The sequence below is a fragment of the Mercenaria mercenaria genome, chromosome 2, assembly GCF_021730395.1.
Source record: "Mercenaria mercenaria strain notata chromosome 2, MADL_Memer_1, whole genome shotgun sequence".
Taxonomy (NCBI): domain Eukaryota; kingdom Metazoa; phylum Mollusca; class Bivalvia; order Venerida; family Veneridae; genus Mercenaria; species Mercenaria mercenaria.
Window position 1 is genome coordinate 32,774,622 of NC_069362.1, and position 15,523 is coordinate 32,790,144.

The window sequence follows — 15,523 nt, forward strand, 5'->3', positions numbered from 1 at the left end:
TATTATACATACTGAATTCGCATGCATTTGTAAAACTCAATAAACCAAGCTAGTTCAGAAAGACTTTTTTTGACGTTTTTAACTGGTTATCGATACGCTTGTGTTTGACACTATCAGTGGATTCTCCGTGCACAGTCCTACAGTAGTGTAATGGTTTAAGACCAAAACGTTCATCTGTCCATCTGTCTGTCCGAGAGCATAAATTAAGAAATTATGCAATAGTTAGAATATATAAATACGGTGACGAAGGCTTTCAATATTATGCTCCGGACAAGCAAAGTTCTAAAAATAATTTTAGAGATACATCCCAACAATATGCTCATCTACGCAAAATACCAATCATACCTTTGAAGTTCCACTGAAACCAGGCAAGCGGCTTTAGAGATGACATATGGTTAAAATCTATACATGGACTTAGTGTAACGATAAAAGTCATAACTTAGTGTAAAAAAACGTTCATATCATATGAAAAAACAATCTACATGTGCGTAACTCGGCTTACCTACTGATCATGCCTATGAGCTTAATATATTTTTTTCAAAATTACATTTCATTTAAGAGAAGCACGAATCCGAAACATATAACCCAAAATATTCACAACTTAGCCTTATTATATTTAATTCCTGTAAAGTTGTACAGGAATCCAGCAAGCGCCACTCGCATATAATGTCCACGTATACTTTATATATTAAAAAAAAAAGCCATCACTCTGTGACGGAAAATACTAATATATGTGCACCTAAACTTGTCACTGATCATTCTTATGAAGACACGTTCCAACAATACCGGTATACCAGTAGTTCGTAAAAAAATGACATTAAAAAGGCCATAATTCCGCAATAGACAATCTGAACGAGACGTACCGACAAGATTTTATATCATTCACCCCTGTAAAGCTTCACTGCATGATATCCGATGAACGGTTTATCAAATAGTCTAAGATACCACAAGAATAGATAATACACTAGACCTGTTCCAAACCAATATTTACTGAAACCATCCGCACTCTTCCTGGTGTCTACGTCTGGCTGGAATAATACCAACTAAATCTGTAAAGAGATCCTTTGGAAGCATAGGTGATAGAATGCAACCAAGGAAAATAATAGCACAATCGGTTTGAGTCTGTTCACGAGAGTTAATGGTAAGTGCAACACCTCTCACGTCCACTAGCTCCGGCCTAAGCGGAATTCTATCATATACATGTACGTAGATATTGAATGGACGGACTCCATGATCCCAAAAGACCAGAAAATATAACAACACTGGAGACTTTTTACGGCCACCACACGGCACTTCAAGATGGCTGTTGTGATAATTAATAAAAAATGTTAAAATATCCTTTGGAAACACAGAATGCAACCAAGCAAAATAATAGCATACTCGGTTTGATTTAGTCTGTTTATGAGAGGTAGAACTTACATGGAACAAGTCAAACGGCAGCATGTCAATACATGTGGTCAGCTGTTTAGACGGAATAGAGGCTATGACTATACAAGAAAGGCCCAACTATCATCCAGTTATATTATTTACAAGAAAAGGTGCCCGAGACTGATATGCATAGAACTAGCATAACTCGCGTAAAAGTCTGAAACTGAATACTATGGCCTATCAACATCATATACAGTAGTAATGGTCATTGCGTGGGAAAGTCAGCGTTATTTGATCACGCGGATCATGCTCACGTCATATTATTTCTCATTATCAGTTATAGTGTCGTAATACATTTAATCTCTCCTAACAAACATTTGCGTTCCTTTTTTTACTCTACTTTTTTACAGGGTCACTCAAAATGATTTTTGAAAGACCCTGTTTTTTATTCAGGCACGTGCCCAGGTGGGGGCCAGCCCCCCCCCCCCCCCCCCCCCCCCCCCAATAGTGGAAATTAGCCCCAGGCATGTTACAGGTAAAACTGTACATGATTGACTGATCGCTTGCCTTCTTTTTAAACGCGGTACTTGATTGGGTAGTGGAGAAATAACTGACCAATGAGGTTGCCCGATACATGGGATTGTACTCAATTTTACTCTTTTGGGTCCAATAACCTTACTTAAAAACTCTCATGGTTTTAAAAGTAGCTTCTTAATAAATCTTACAAAACGCAAATAAAACTCGTTACTTATGAGGGGTTTTATACATAAAAATATGTGCTGTTCATCGTCATTTGAAATCTATGATGTAAATAGTAACTGCCATAATACTTTGTTTTGTTGGATATCTAAAAACATTTGGCCATTTTGCAAATAAATCAATAATCTTAAAACTTCCACTTTTTTCATTATATTTGCTTAGAACAAAAGAAATGCAGAAAAAAATATTTCAGTGCTTTTATTTATTTTATTATTGATATTTATTTGTGAACTTAGTAAATCATTTCATTTTTCTACAAATCATGTCATTTTGTATATCAATTTTGAGCAGTTTTTGATAACTTTCTTTTTAGTGAAATTACTATATTATTTTTTTCAATTAGAAAAAAGATTTTTATATTATGATTGAAAGAAAAGGGTTGAATGAAAGAAATTGTATTCATTTGATTAAAATGAAGTATAATTACAGCTGACAATCATATAGTTTGTTTTATTATGATAAATAAAGTTGATTTTCAAACAATTATCTTCTTTATTACACTAAGACCTGGGTATCATACAGAAAAATAAAGTCCATGCACTGTGACTGTACAATCATACATACATTGAAAAGGTTGATGAAATCAAAGAAGTATAAATTTATTTTTATAGCTCTTTGATAAAATGATTAAAAAATAGACTTTTTCTTAAATATATAATACATTCATGCATCCTTAAAGGTGTTTCAGGTAGCAAGAAAATGCACCTTTTCATATGCCATATTAAAACTTTTTCGACATCGGTAGGGGATACCCCCCCCCCCCCCCCCCCCCCACACAGCAAAAAAATCCTGGGCACGGGTCTGTTATCAATACTTTCAGTTATTATTTAACCAATGACTTGACCAATTATATTTTGGTCGATATTTTATAGTTCTCATGGTGAGCAATTTTCTCTCTCCGAAATTAAGGCAAAATTTTCGGCAATTGAGTATTACAAATGTACCGGCTACAATTATGGTTTGTTTAGAACATTTTGTTATGTCACATCAGCGCACTTGTGTAGCACATTTCATTTTGTCATCTTTCAGGGCCCACCACTATACAAAGAACTTGAAGAAGTTTCGGTGTGTGATTTTGCGCATACCATAGCACGACAAAACGCAACTGAAAATACTCGCCACAACGAAACACTGAGGACGGCAGAATGTAATATTTAACAAGCAAATTCGATAAATTGGTATCCCCCGCAGAAAGGGGCAAAAATCCGGCAAAAAGTTAAGGATTTTACTAAGAAGCAAATAATTTCATTTGTCAAAATCAATTTAACAAAAAATGAATGTTTTAAGTGTACATAATAAATGTATGTGATGATGATCCTGAGTAATGAAATTGTTTTGAATGGAATATGTTTACTGTAATAAGCTAAGCTTTTAGAATTAAATGGAGTTATTTGAAATGTGAGCTTGAAGTGTAACTAGAATGAAATATTGTCTTCGTGTAATTTGGCACCAAGTGTTGCTATTTAACACGTACATTTTAACTTACGAGAACAAATGTCCTTAATATTAAGAGAGCACAATCAAGTAAGATATTTTGAACATGGCTGGCGGCGAGTGAGGGTACAAGGGGGGAGGGGAGGAGACCGGGTGAGGGTACAAAACTTCACATGTTGATTACAAGTATTGATGGAAAATAAACAAGAGCACCGTCTTGCGGGTGCTGACGCTCATCTGATTTTTTTTGTGTAATAGAAATATTGTCCTACCCATGATTTTCTAAGTCTAAAAAGGGCCATCATTCTTGCAAAAAGCAGGATAGAGTTATGTTTCTTGATGTTTAGTGTCCACTTATGATGGTGAAAAACTGTTGCAAGTTTTAAAGCAATAGCTTTGATAGTTTATGAGAAAAGTTGACTTAAACATAATACTCAACCAAGAAAATGATTTTCTAAGTCCAAAAGGGGCAATAATTATTGCAAAAAGCAGGATGGAGTTATGTTGCTTGCTGTACAGGGTCAGCTTATGATGGTCAACAAGTGTTGCAAGTTTCAAAGCAATAGCTTTGATAGTTTAAGAGAAAAAGTTGACCTAAACATAAAACTTAACCAAGAAATCTGATATTTTCTAAGTCCAAAAGGGGCCATAAATCTTGCAAAAAGCAGGATGGAGTTATGTTTCTTGCTGTACAGGGTCAACTTATGATGGTGAACAAGTGTTGCAAGTCTTAAAGCAATAGCTTTGATAGTTTAGGATAAAAGCTGACCTAAACATAAAACTTAACCAAGAAAACTGATTTTCTAAGTCCAAAAGGGGCAATAAATCTTGCAAAAAGCAAGATGGAGTTATGTTTCTTGATGTACTGGGTCTGCTTATGATGGTGAACAAGTATTCCAAGTTTCAAAGCAATAGCTTTGATAGTTTAGGAGAAAAGTTGACCTAAACATAAAACTTAACCAAGAAATCTGATATTTTCTAAGTACAAAAGGGGCCATAAATCTTGCAAAAAGCAAGATGGAGTTATGTTTGTTGCTATACAGGGTCAGCTTATGATGGTGAACAAGTATTCCAAGTTTCAAAGCAATAGCTTTGATAGTTTAGGAGAAAAGCTGACCTAAACATAAAACTTAACCAGGCAACGGCGACGCCGACGCCGACAACCGCTCAAGTGATGACAATAACTCATCATTTTTTTTTTCAAAAAATCAGATGAGCTAAAAATGAAACACATCAGAAATGTTCACAAAGAATGAACAGAAATAAATTTGATAGACGTTTTCCTGATACTCCTACAAATGTATCTGAACATTTCAATTCTGAAAATCATTCTCTTAGTGACTTTTTCTTTCATGCCAATCGACTTGGTAAAAATGACTGGTTTAGGCTCTTGAAAGAGACTCGTTGGATTCATACACTGAATACAGCCTGGTCTCGTGGCATGAATGCTAAAATATTATTTTAATCTTTCATTTTTTCACACAGATTCTTCCTAATGTATTTTTGCATACAGTGTTACAGTAATTTCTACACAGAAATTATACACAATGTTTGCACATACTTGACAATATATTCTTTCTTTTTTGAGAGGGGGGCTTGCTGTGGCTGTTACCTGTATGTTAAAAGGACAAGACAGCGGCGTTGTTTTGAACTTCGATTCATGTAATTTGAACATATATGTACTTTTGTACCTTCGCTTTCGAAATACCTGGAAGGACTGGCATTTTATTCAGTCAAAATTAAATTCTCTTGAATGACTAGCGTTATAACCTTGTTCTATGTGGTCCTGGCCTTGGTAGCTTCGGGCCTTTGTCGTGTGTGTGACCCTCATAGTCCGAAACATTGGTGCAGAACAATACTGATCAAGTTATAGACTGCAAACGAAAAGTTAAGACCTCTTAACCGTGACCTCAACATTTGTGCAATGGATCTAGGTCTTTCGTTTATAATTGCGATATCTGTGCCAATATCGAGATCCATTGATGAAACAGGCATTGTTCATCTTTGAGCTACTAGTGTAACCTTAACCTTAAAGCTATAAACCAAAGTACAGCGCAATGCTCAAATTTATATCTGTCAACTCCAGGACTACCTTAGTAGTCACGATTTTAAACGATCTGATATCTGCTTTGGGTATTTCAATTCTAAGAGAAGAAAAAGTCTACTTTTTTACGATTTTTATTTCAATTATCACAGAAAAATATATAAAGTTTACAATATCAAATTAAACATACAAAATATTTTCTGAATAGCACTGGCGCTTTAAGCAAATCAACATAGTGAAAACATGTAACATGTACTTAATAAAATAAAATATTATGCACTCAGTACCTGCACCTTCACAGGATAAAAAAATGATTGCACTGTTGTAAATTAGGCACATCACTAACAAGTTAGCATAGAAAGACTTGAAGCCCAAACAGAAAAGAATAAAACAAGCAAAACATTTATAAAACGTTCATCAGAAACGAATTAAAACATTAACAAAACACGAGACGTAACTATGTATTTCGATAGTTGCATTCTGTACACCCTTTTGTCTATAACGCGTTCATCACAAAAAAACATGCAAGACACGAAACTGAATAAATTGATTTAATGCAAAATAAATAGCCATTTCCATTTCCTGTATAGTATCTTGACCACATTTAAGTTACAATCTGTACTACCCTGTGAACTTGGTCGAAAATGAACCACTTTACTTTCACTGGAGGTAATTTCCGTATCTTTCATGCAATTCAAGTTTAATTTCTCTCTTTAAGGTTTCGATGGAGGCCTTGAGAAACAAAAATCAAACAACACCAAATCATAGAAAGAAAGAGTTGTTTGACATGAAAATTGAACAGCATGTAAAACATGTATATTACTTTACGAAACAAGTGTCAGTATACTGATATAAACATTGAATTCCGGAAAAGGGCTGCCTAAAGGGGCTCTACTTCCGGACAGTTAAACGCCTTTAAAAACTCACCATTTTCAAAGAACTGTTACACATGTTTGTTTTGTTGCATTTGCAATAGCGTGCGAGTGGTGAAATTTCACGTAACAAGGTGGAACATAGTTTTCAGCAATTGTTTATCTTTTTTACTTTACAAATGGCATTCATTTTCAAAGGGAGACAACTTTTTCTCAAAGATTACTTAAAATAATCGGAAAAAGTTGTTTCCGTTTGAAAATGAATGCCATTTGTACTTAAAATAATCGGGAACAGTTGTCTCCCTTTGAAAATGAATGCCATATGTAAAGAAATAATGATAAACAATTGCTGAAAACTGTGTTCCACCTTGTTATGCGAAATTTCACCACTCGCACGCTATTGCAAATGCATCAAAACGAACATGTGTAACAGTTCTTTGAAAATGGTGAGTTTTTAAAGGCGTTTAACTGTCCGGAAGTGGAGCCCCTTTAGGCAGCCCTTTTCCGGAATTCAATATTTATATCAGTATACTGACACTTGTTTCGTAAAGTAATATACATGTTTTACATGCTGTTCAATTTTCATGTCAAACAACTCTTTCTTTCTATGATTTGGTGTTGTTTGATTTTTGTTTCTCAAGGCCTCCATCGAAACCTTAACTATTCCTCAATTAGAATGAGGAATGAAAATGACCCGTATTACATTACGGGACATAAAGTGTAGATTGCGATTAATAATTTGCAGAACAATGCATGGTTATAAACTACCGCTTTTATAAATAACCGGTGAGTATCTAAAAAAAAAATATTCTTATTGTGTTTCTATCATAGGTATTAATATTGCTTTTTTCATATTAGATTTAAGACTAGGTTTTATTCCTTGATTACATATCAGGCAAAAATGAGTTTTGGTAACTGCTATTACCTCCCCTTTTTTCCTAAGGTGTATTCAGTTTAATTCGAAATACGCCTATTCATGATCTATTATCGAGATGTTTCTCACAATATATAATCATAACAAAATTACACTTCATAATCATGACAATAATGCCTGACAAGTATTTACAAGTCACGGCTTTCATTTATGATTACATGAAATGAGGGAAATAAAGGATTTTGACTTGACTTTGCATTACATATTAAGGGGACGCATATTGCTACATTCACAGTTCATACAGCAATGCGGAAGGGGTGCATATTCAAGAAATCGATGGTGGGAAAATAAAAAAACATATTCCTAAACTGATATAATACTGATGGACACCTGTAATATTCAGTATTTTGTGGGTAAGGATGTGGTACTATGAATGTAATAGGAAAACAGAGGTGTTTGTGAAAGAACATTCAACACAAAATATTAAGCTTTTGTATAAGGAAAAAACAGGTTTTTTACAATAACAGTGTTCCAAATAATGCTGAAGGGATGAGATTTTCTTTCTAACACACCAGGTTTGCTTAAACATGTAAAAATTTAACGCCACGTCAGTTCATCTCGGGATGGACGCCATATTTCTCATTGATAAAAAATAAAAAAATGTAAACAAAAAAATCAGAGTGGGATTAGCATTGCAAGGGCATAACATGACATTCTACACAATGAATACCTTAGAACAGATATCTAAGATGCTACACAGGTCAGGCGGGTTAAATGCATAACGTCGATCACTTGAAATTCATCTTGAAAAGGTGGTTAATTTTAGTTTGTTTACATGGTTTTTAATTTTCCCACGACTTCTCGGCGATTCACTGCAAATGTATTACTGCGCCGGACGAAAGGTAACTCTAATAAACAACGGGAGACAACTTAGGTGTCAGCACGTGTACGATTTTTAAAAAAAACATGTCGATGATTATAATTTCTTATCAAATAATGAATCCTATTCAGATATTCGTCTTTAATATTAGAAAATTATTAATTTCTGTGAACATTTGTCAAAAAATATTATGGACTACTTTGCGCATCAAACTGGTTTCCGCTTCAGTTGTGAGGCACTTCCGTTATACTTTTGACAACAATAACAAAACACAAAATGAATCAATAAAGTCACTTATAAACCGACTGCTACTTAAATCAGTGTAAGTAAAATTGTTGTTACAACATTATACATGTTCGTTACGTTATGAGATAAAGTTTATCTTGAACTGCATAAGCCATTAATTACGTTTACATGATATTGCATTTACAACTTATTTGACCCCATTTTTTTACGTGAATGACAGCATTCTCGTGCAACTCGTGCAAACAGAGTTATGAAAAGTATGGTGGAGAATTCAAGGACAAATTATAAATGACATTAAAGTGAGGATAACTGTATATTCGTCCAGTTTTGATCATTGACATTCCTGCTGTGTATTAGTAACTTTTGAGAACAAGATTAGAATGTTGCTTTTGCACATATACACATTGCACATATACACATTGATTGGACAAAATACATCGGTGACCATATTCATGTTGGTACTAAAGAATTTGGCACAACTGCGCGACAAATACAATTTGGCTGGCTAATGAAGTTATAAACATCTACACTGTGTAAGAAACATTGTTTGTGAAGCCTGTCTTGAATAATGTTTTATCTGTATGATAAATATCTTATTTAGCACTTTCTCCAACATGTTCAGCATCATCAAGCTGCATCTTGGCGAACTCCAGGAACACCTAAAATAGGAAATGTATGATTATAGAAATGAAATTAAAACAAACACAAACAATTATTAATCATATATCCTTTTCAGCAACACTTAATACTGACTAAAACAAAAGTAAAAGATGTAGTTGATGCAGGAACTGATACATCAAAAGCAAATTTTTATGTACCAAAACGCATAGGCATCATCCGTAGAGAACAGCTATAGATAAATACTACGTTTGCTTTACTTCAATACATTAAAACCCCTTGTAGTCATTGTACATGCAGAGAGTTAAAACTTATTAACTGAATAAGTTTTTAAAAGCTTGACAACAAAAACCATCCCAAACGCCAACAACGGATTTTGTTTGAACAATCATAAAAGATAAATATATTTGAATAACCCTTTATGTATTTATGTTCATACCACAACCTTAATCAATTACATGGGATGAAAGTGTGACAACTTTGCTTGTTTTAAATTGAAGAAATTGTCATGTTTGTTTTAAAAATGATTGTTTAAACGGAGAGGACTGCCCTGTCCAAATTAGCATCAACAATACAATGTACTTAGAAAAAATACACAAAGTATAATGCAGAATATTACACATGACTTTGAATACGGATGAGGCTTTTGAGACCTCTTTTCACATGTTTAGTCATTGTAAATTAAATATCTAATGTGTGTATGGATGTGTAAATAACTCCACAAAGACAAAAATTATAGCTGTCACTGTACACAGCACTCTAATTTATTTTGATGCTGGATAGTGAAATGATGCCAAGTAAAACAGAGCAATTACTGGGATTATTAATACATGTATCCCAGTAGCGGAAACAAAACCATCCATGCGTGAAATTTCTGAACTGTTAAGAAAATTAAATTCCGTGAGAAAATTAGGGTACCACCGATCTTCGTTCATCCCACTAGATAAAAGGATACAAAATTCATGAATTATATAAGCGGGAGTTATGGCCCTTGTGTCGCGTGAAGTGAGTGGTGATGATAAAGAATTACTTAAGGTTTGAAGCAAATACATCAAGCTAAAACAGAGACGAAGAGAAAGTGATCCAAACTTCAACAAACATATGGACGTGAATTCGGACCCTGAGCAAGTAGGATAGTTCTCCATATAATTTGTATAATCGAGCTAAAAAGAAAAGGAGCACAGTTGGGCGAAGAATGTAACCAAAACATATACATCAAACTCTTAGATGCTGCAACAAACCTGTTCAAGTGTTGACTGACTGAAGCTATACTCTTCTACTTTCAGTCGACTTTTAGCTGAAACAAGCAAAATAAATCATATCTTTTAAAATTAAGAAAACATTTAAGTCACATCTGAACAATTCAGGTCGCATAAATGGTTAGACGTATATAATCATGATCTTTAGCATGCTAGTGTGACAGACTTCTGTATCAGAAAATTTGAATCCTAGTCTGTCCAGGCAAATTTTTTAACAATTCAGCCAATGAGGCCTTAAAGAATATTCTCATTTTTAAAGTCCCAGTATAGATCTGCTACATACTTTTAACTCATATCAACAAAAAAAAAAAGAAAGTCCAAAATGCCCAAAATAATAATAAGTACACACCCTGCTCCAGGACAGAAAAGGCAACTGCCAGCGAATTGACATTATGCCTTGGTATTTTGTATTGCACTCTTTCATTAAATTCTTCAATACATGTTGAGTCTGGAAAGTGATCCAATATAAACTTCTTTAATATCTTCTTTTCATCTTCCAAATGATGACGTGTATCTTCATTTGTCAAGATCTTTATTTCCAACAAATAACCACTGCCGTATTTGTTTTTCAAATGTTGACTGGATCCAATGCATCTGAAACAAGAATGATGCAAACACTGCATGACACATGCGTTTTAATATTGCTTCTCTAAATAGTATATAAAGTCAAATAGCCGTTAACTCAAGAAAAAAAAAATGATCACATATAAAAATTGAAAGAATTTGTGCATGTCTATTCAATACTGGCGATGTACCAAGTTTCAATGAACCGGATGGAAACTTATAAGGAATCGAGTGCACAAGGGAAGGACCTAATTGCTGAACAAAATGCAAAAACCTGGGGCATAACTAGACGAAATTCTGAGACATGGCAATTCAGACAATACGTGCATGTTCATTTCTTGCTGATGATGTGTATCAAGTTTCATCTGAATTTATTGGAAAATCATAGGGAAGTGAATACGTAAGTTGTATATGTATTTTGCTAGTGTAAAAAAAGAGGCATTACCGTTGCTAGCACAATCATACAAAAGGGACATGTCCACTCATGTCAGTGATATATACCAAGCTTCAACTGACTGGTAAAAAAAGTTTCGAGCTGAGTACACATGGCACAGACGTAGGCGTAATATTGCTAAGTTAAGAAATAGGCTTAACTAAGACAACATAATCAGATGCGAAATGCACGTTAATGTCTACTTCATGTTGCCAGATTTCATTTAATATTAAATTTGATTGGAACATTAAGGAGTAGAGTAAACAAGGTACAATTATAATATTTTTATAATTGTTAATTCCAACAAGAGCTGTCACAGGAGACAGCGCGCTCGACTATTTCGATGCTGGATAGTGAAACTGGGCACATCTGAGGAAACTAGAGCTGTCACTGGAGTGTTTAATGACTCCAATTGTGGATGAAGATATTGCGCAATAGCCTTAGTCTATGTCAAAAATATCAACTTAAAGTAATAAGAGAGGTAAAGATAAAATGTATCAAAACACTATATAAGTATATCCTAAGCAAAAAGGGGCATAATTCATTAAATATTGGTGCCAGAGTTATACAGCTTGTGTCATATAGTGCGGGAGATGATGTTGAACAAATATTTTAAGTTTGAATCAAATCCATTCAGTAATAACAGAGACAGAGTGGAAGTGCATCAAATCTTTGACCTAAAATTCTAAGTAAAAAGGGGAAATAATTCATGAAAAATTGGTCCCAGAGTTATGCATCTTGTGTCATATGATAAGGGTAATGATGTTGAACAATTGTTTAAGTTTGAATCAGATCCATTCAGTAATAACAGAGATAGAGTGAAAGTGCATAAAACTCTAACCAGAAATTCTAAGTAAAAAGGGGAATAATTCATGAAAAATTGTGCCAGAGTTATGCATGTGTCATATAATGTGGGTGATGATGCTGAACAACTATTTTAAGTTTGAATCAAATCCATTCAGTAATAACAGAGATAGAGTGAAAGTGCATCAAAACTTTAACCTGAAAATCTAAGTGAAAAGGGGGGATAATTCATGAAATATTGGTGCCAGAGTTATGGCCCTGATGTTAGATGATGTGGATGATGATGAGGAATAAGTATTTCAAGTTTGAATCAAATCTATCAAGAATTTACAGAGATAAGTTGAAAAAAGAGAAAGTGCACCAAAACTTTAACAAAGGTGGGGACGCGGAAAGACGCCGACGCCGACATCGTATAGTCGAGCTAAAAACGTGGCATAACTCAGACAGTAATTATCGCACATGCAAGTTGAGACACTTAAGGTTTCGATGGAGGCCTTGAGAAACAAAAATCAAACAACACTAAATCATAGAAAGAAAGAGTTGTTTGACATGAAAATTGAACAGCATGTAAAACATGTATATTACTTTACGAAACAAGTGTCAGTATACTGATATAAACATTGAATTCCGGAAAAGGGCTGCCTAAAGGGGCTCTATTTCCGGACAGTTAAACGCCTTTAAAAACTCACCATTTTCAAAGAACCGTTACACATGTTCGTTTTGATGCATTTGCAATAGCGTGCGAGTGGTGAAATTTCGCATAACACGGTGGAACACAGTTTTCAGCAATTGTTTATCTTTATTTCTTTACAAATGGCATTCATTTTCAAAGGGAGACAACTGTTCCCGATTATTTTAAGTACAAATGTCATTCATTTTAAAAGGGAAACAACTTTTTCCGATTATTTTAAGTAATCTCTGAGAAAAAGTTGTCTCCCTTTGAAAACGAATGCCATTTGTAAAGAAAAAAAGATAAACAATTGCTGAAAACTATGTTCCACCTTGTTACGTGAAATTTCACCGCTCGCACGCTATTGCAAATGCATCAAAACAAACATGTGTAACAGTTCTTTGAAAATGGTGAGTTTTTAAAGGCGTTTAACTGTCCGGAAGTGGAGCCCCTTTAGGCAGCCCTTTTCCGGAATTCAATGTTTATATCAGTATACTGACACTTGTTTCGTAAAGTAATATACATGTTTTACATGCTGTTCAATTTTCATGTCGAACAACTCTTTCTTTCTATGATTTGGTGTTGTTTGATTTTTGTTTCTCAAGGCCTCCATCGAAACCTTAATGCTGTTTATATATATCAAATTCCATTAATCTGTATAGAAACTGCAGGACTTAAGCACTTGAGAAGATGTATTGGATAGACAAAATAATGGACTGATTGTTCAAATACCATACAACTCTAACTCTTCGACACCCGGGGCATAAAACCTTTACACACGTTACCTGACCTTGACTACACACACGTTTAACGGTCTACTATAAAAGTCTTATAACACTGAGTTTTATATCATATAAAGTGCTGAAATGATACCAAAAGGTTGTTTCTGATAAACTGATGAATTCCTCTACACCAATAGCGACAACCACGACAAAGAGAATTGACTGAATAATTTGCAGATCTAGACTATTATTTAAGCATCTCATAATTTGGTGAAAACGTAGTTCTTAACCACTAATTCTGGTAAATTTAAATCATTTTTACTAGAAAATATCATGGTAAGAAAAATAATGTTCATCTCTATTCCTGGGATAGTAACATGTACATGTAATATGAAATATATCAAACTATCAGAGTTCATCAGTAAGTTATATTGATAAAGTAAATTAGAACTCCGGAAAATTTAAATCAAATAGTAGTAGTTCCCAAAACAGTAAAACAGAAATACAGAATAATTTTGTTACAGCCAAAATAAAGTATGACTTACTATCTCTAAACCATTTGCTTTTATCATTTCAATACAACTAATTTTCAACCTACTGTAGTCTACCATTGACAATAATGGCTATCCTAGAACACAAAGCATCTGCTTCTTCCATATAATGTGTAGTCAATATGGCTCCTCTTTGGTATGCCTTAAAACTGCTGGATATTGTATCCCTATATCATACAGAATGTAAATACAATCATCAATGTCAGGCCTCTCCTTGCACAGTTTATGATATATATGTAACATATATCGGCAATGTAATAGCTTTATCTAAGATTCATACATCATACACTTTATGGAAAAAATGATAACAAATTGCAGCTACAACAAATGTACTGGATGTTATAGACCTGTTAAAATTAAACAACAACTAAAAGTTAAACTAACAAACAGAAATAATTACAAATACTCAAAACCTGAATCTTACATGTCACACTTCCTATTATAAGAGGGTAAATATTTCCATACCATAAGAAGCGTTTAGATTGTGGGTCCATTCCTGTAGATGGTTCATCCAGGAGAACAAATCTTGGCTGACCCAGCATACTTATACAATAACTCAACTGAAACAATTTATTTCAACTAAATCAAATTTTATTTCTATAACAGTACTTTTCAAGTCAAAAATTTGACAAAGCTGATTTGTACACTGATTTGATGTGAACATCTGATATATAAACATTGTATCTTAAATATTCAATATATGGTAGGTGTCATATGGTGTTATGTTCTGAATATCACTGGCTTTAAACAAGAGCATTAACATTCCATTGATTATTTGAATGAATCTGGTAATAACCATCCTATTTCCCTTGTTTCAATTAATCTGCATGAAAATACCTTTCTTTTGGTTCCCCCTGACAATTTCTTTGACCGCTTCTCACCATGCTTTTTCAGCTGGAAGTGGTTCATGTAACTACAGAGAAACATGCAAAATAATACTTAGTGATGTATTCAAAAACATTTCTGACTAGAACAAGTATGCCTGTTAATGTAAACAAGTTAACATTCCTATGACACTGGATACTAGATAAATACTTATAAAAACTTCCAGTTTGGAAAGATTTAGACGCGATAATACCCTTGTGTGAATCTTGTCAGCTGATTGTGACATTATTTCTCTCTTTAACTACAGTTATGAAAGCTGAAATAAATCTTTCGAAACAGTAAAAAGTTATTTCACTCGTCTTTCTCACCACTTAGCAAGACTAAACTAACTCACAAGTCAATGCAAGGGTTGATTTCATCAGGTCGTATGCCTCTAATTTTTGAGAAACACTGCAGATGCTCCTTTAAAGTAACACTATCCCATAGTGCATCATGTTGTGGACAGAACCCCATGACACCAAAGGAATTAAACAAACTTGACCTCACATCATGTCCACCAACAAATACCTGAAGTATATGCGTTATTTTTCATTTGATGTT

General features: G+C 34.0%; 1 protein-coding gene across 1 annotated transcript in view; it reads right to left on the minus strand.

Moving 5' to 3' along the window:
- Positions 1-5,723: 5,723 nt before the first annotated feature.
- LOC123563660 (cholesterol transporter ABCA5-like) overlaps positions 5,724-15,523 on the minus strand; it is a 109,367-nt gene continuing 99,567 nt past the window's right edge. Inside the window, exons 29-35 of the mRNA XM_053525156.1 lie at positions 15,318-15,490; positions 14,936-15,011; positions 14,564-14,658; positions 14,146-14,265; positions 10,704-10,948; positions 10,337-10,392; positions 5,724-9,136 (exon numbers count right to left, since the gene is read on the minus strand). Of these exons, the coding sequence (XP_053381131.1) occupies positions 9,071-9,136; positions 10,337-10,392; positions 10,704-10,948; positions 14,146-14,265; positions 14,564-14,658; positions 14,936-15,011; positions 15,318-15,490 (831 nt within the window). The 3' untranslated portion in view covers positions 5,724-9,070. The remainder of the gene's footprint in view (positions 9,137-10,336; positions 10,393-10,703; positions 10,949-14,145; positions 14,266-14,563; positions 14,659-14,935; positions 15,012-15,317; positions 15,491-15,523) is intronic.